This window comes from Olea europaea, chromosome 13 (genome assembly GCF_002742605.1).
Source record: "Olea europaea var. sylvestris chromosome 13, O_europaea_v1, whole genome shotgun sequence".
In the NCBI taxonomy this organism is placed as follows: domain Eukaryota; kingdom Viridiplantae; phylum Streptophyta; class Magnoliopsida; order Lamiales; family Oleaceae; genus Olea; species Olea europaea.
Genome location: NC_036249.1, coordinates 2,094,095 through 2,097,183, shown reverse-complemented (window position 1 = coordinate 2,097,183; position 3,089 = coordinate 2,094,095). Strand labels below are relative to the sequence as shown.

General features: G+C 35.2%; 1 protein-coding gene across 2 annotated transcripts in view; it reads right to left on the bottom strand.

Moving 5' to 3' along the window:
• LOC111407247 (28 kDa heat- and acid-stable phosphoprotein-like) overlaps positions 1–3,089 on the bottom strand; it is a 5,193-nt gene continuing 2,104 nt past the window's right edge. For both annotated transcript variants that reach the window (XM_023036623.1, XM_023036622.1), the window contains 7 exons: positions 3,000–3,040; positions 2,390–2,461; positions 2,179–2,262; positions 2,057–2,091; positions 1,409–1,494; positions 402–467; positions 1–311 (listed from right to left, as the gene is read on the bottom strand). In XM_023036623.1, the coding sequence (XP_022892391.1) occupies positions 277–311; positions 402–467; positions 1,409–1,494; positions 2,057–2,091; positions 2,179–2,262; positions 2,390–2,461; positions 3,000–3,040 (419 nt within the window). In that variant the 3' untranslated portion in view covers positions 1–276. The remainder of the gene's footprint in view (positions 312–401; positions 468–1,408; positions 1,495–2,056; positions 2,092–2,178; positions 2,263–2,389; positions 2,462–2,999; positions 3,041–3,089) is intronic.

The window sequence follows — 3,089 nt, the reverse complement described above, 5'->3', positions numbered from 1 at the left end:
TGGAAAAAAATATAGTTTAGTACATAAATTATAACTGATTTTTGCTCTGTAAGGTCAATCCATACCGTCTTGTACATAAAAATAGGGTACTAATAAATCTGAAAATTAAAAACTACCATGCATCCCAACGACACATGCCCAAACAGCTAAACAGGCAAAGGCAAGTAAGAGTTGCCAACAGCGGACGATAACAGTGCTCGATTGAGCCCAACAGAATAAAAATGTTTCATAGACGAAAATAACTTCTTTAACATGATCTCTTGGAGCAAGCCAAATTCATTTGCGAGCCTCCAACTTCTTCTGCTCTTTGGCTGCAAGGAGAAATTGTGGAGTAAGGTCAAGGTGAAAATGAAGGAAATAAAAATTACTTAACAGTTGGCGTGACGAATGCAGATAGCTACCTGCTTTCTCCTCTTCACGTTTTTTAGCAGCTTCTGCTCTTTGTTCCCTTATAAGAGCCAAACGATCTGCAAGATTAAGAAAACAATCATTAAATGTTTCTTTTAAGAAAGAAAAATAAGTTGTAAATCTTGAATCATGTGGATCGAACTCAGTTAACAATAATCCCATATGCACAAGATGAAATATGTCACAACAAATTGGTAATGTTAATCTGAAGGATACCATGTGACGTGGGAGCAAGGGAGAAATATGCAATTACAACGTTATAGAAAGTTATACACTTTCATGGTCATTTTATTACGAACAGCTCAAACATAAAACGATGGAAGATCTCGGAGCTGGTAGGTTGCACATTCAGTTGATCCCGTANTGGTCATTTTATTACGAACAGCTCAAACATAAAACGATGGAAGATCTCGGAGCTGGTAGGTTGCACATTCAGTTGATCCCGTACGCTATGTGAATCAGTCTATAGCTCAAGATCAAAGTAATCATAGATGCATCAAAATAAGTGTACACACTACCTGGTTAGAATACGCTGAAAATCACTACTGCACATTTATTGCTCAACAAAAGTTGCATAATATCCTAATGGACGACATTGGGCCTTTAATAGGAAATGTTATGGGGAGGTTTTAATTATTGAAACATACACCAAACTAGTTAAGCAACCAAGAAAAAGCTACAAACAAGAGAAAAAGCCAACAGAAGTAGAACCTGCTAAGTGACTACGCCACCAATAATTGACAGCACATTTGGATTCAGTTATCTAAATCTTTATATAATCTGATCTAGTGTGGTTTTTGCACAGATTTTTGTTTTAAAATTACCATAGGAGTAGGGGAACTTCAAGGATTAGTCAAAAGATGAGGCACCTTCTGGATTCAGGAGGTAAACATTCACCAGAACCACGGGAACATCCCCCACCCCCACACTCCTCTCTCTTATTAATATTCTTTAACAGCAAAACTTAGTAAGAAACGAAATGTAGATTCAAAAACCCTACCTAAATCTTTCCTTGCTTGTTCTGTCTTCCCTTGTTCCTGCAGTTTCATGTACCTTTCATGAGCTCTCTGTTTTTCAACCTCCTCTCTGTTAACAAGAGGAGAACAACAGGAAAACAAAACGACAGTAAGAATATCAGTAATAAAAAGAAAACCACCACTGAATTATCAATAACATTATCAGAACCTACTGCAGATGCCAGGAAAAATGGAACTAGATGCACACAAGAAAAAGAAATGCTAAGACAATACTGAATAAATTTCTAAACACAAACTTATTAAGAGACCAAGGATCAATCCAGAGAAAATAAAATAAAGGTCTCTACACAACCAACCCTTAACACTAAACCACTCTGACAGCCTCTTTCCCTTTTGGAGGTGGTAGCAGCCATAGAAATAGTTGCATTCCTCAGAGTTTACTCTCGATGATAAAAAATTAAACGCTACAACTGAGACACGTGATAGAAGGCAGGTAGGAGAACAATCATTCGATAAAAGAATTGAAGCTAGAGGTTTTATTATCCTAATCTGTCTATAAAGATTTAAATATGCAAACAAAACAAGTGGAAAGATGATGAAGACAAAATGAATGTTTGTTGATTACTTCTATTCAAAACAAATGCCCAGTTGAAAAAACACAATCACAAAACCTTTCACGTCTTGAAAGCTCGGTTGTTTTGTCCATCTGTCAAATAAAAGCAACAGTTAGTCTATGATACATTGATTAAAACTATTTGAGCAGATAACTTATTCAGTTATTTGTGTAGCGTACATCAACATCTCTAGCTTTCAGGTTCTTTGGCTTGCCTGAATTCAGATTCTCAACTTGAATGATACCTTGGGTTCCTTTCTTCTTCTGTCAACAGCATTGACCAAAAAAGAGAAAATATTTATTTATCTAGCCATTTCATTAAAAATACACGATGTCACATCTAAACAGAATAGAAATGTTAACTGCTTTAGCATTTAGCCAGTTTACAGACTTCAGATTCTTCATCAGATTCCTCTTCAGACTCTTCTTCGGATCTCTCATCTTCTTCTACCTCAGCTTCTTCCTGATAATATAAAAACTAATTAGCAGATTGTTGAAATTCATAACCGAAATTTGATTAGTTGGATACAATTAAGATGATTATGATCTATCAGCTCAAAAATAAAATATCTGCAATGAGAATTCAGCCATAAAAAGAAAAATAAGAAAAATATCAATAGATTAAACCAACATATACCACTCTCTCTCACTAGGATTCACCCATAACTACTGTAATCATCTGTTTCTCTTTCGCTTCACCTTTTCTTTTAGTTTACCTGTGACTTCTTTGCAAATGCATCTATTATATCAATATCTCAAATAATTTCTAAACCACAGCATTTTTACAGTCTTCAAAATTCTTCAACTTAAAACTACAACAAAACTTGAAGCTGCATAAGAACAAAACTTTTGGATACTTTCAAATCATTCGCTGTGGAGATTGTACCTTTGCAGTCGTTAAAAAACATGACACTTTTCAATGGAAATGAAAGAGAATCGTTACCATCTAAGACAGTATATCTAAAAAAATATTAATGAAAAACTAAAGCAAACAAAATTACCTGTTTGAATGTGCGAGGACGAGAAGCAGAAGTACCAGCCACTGGATAATTGAACCAAACAAGGGAAAATATTGAGTTGGTGAGTGCAGG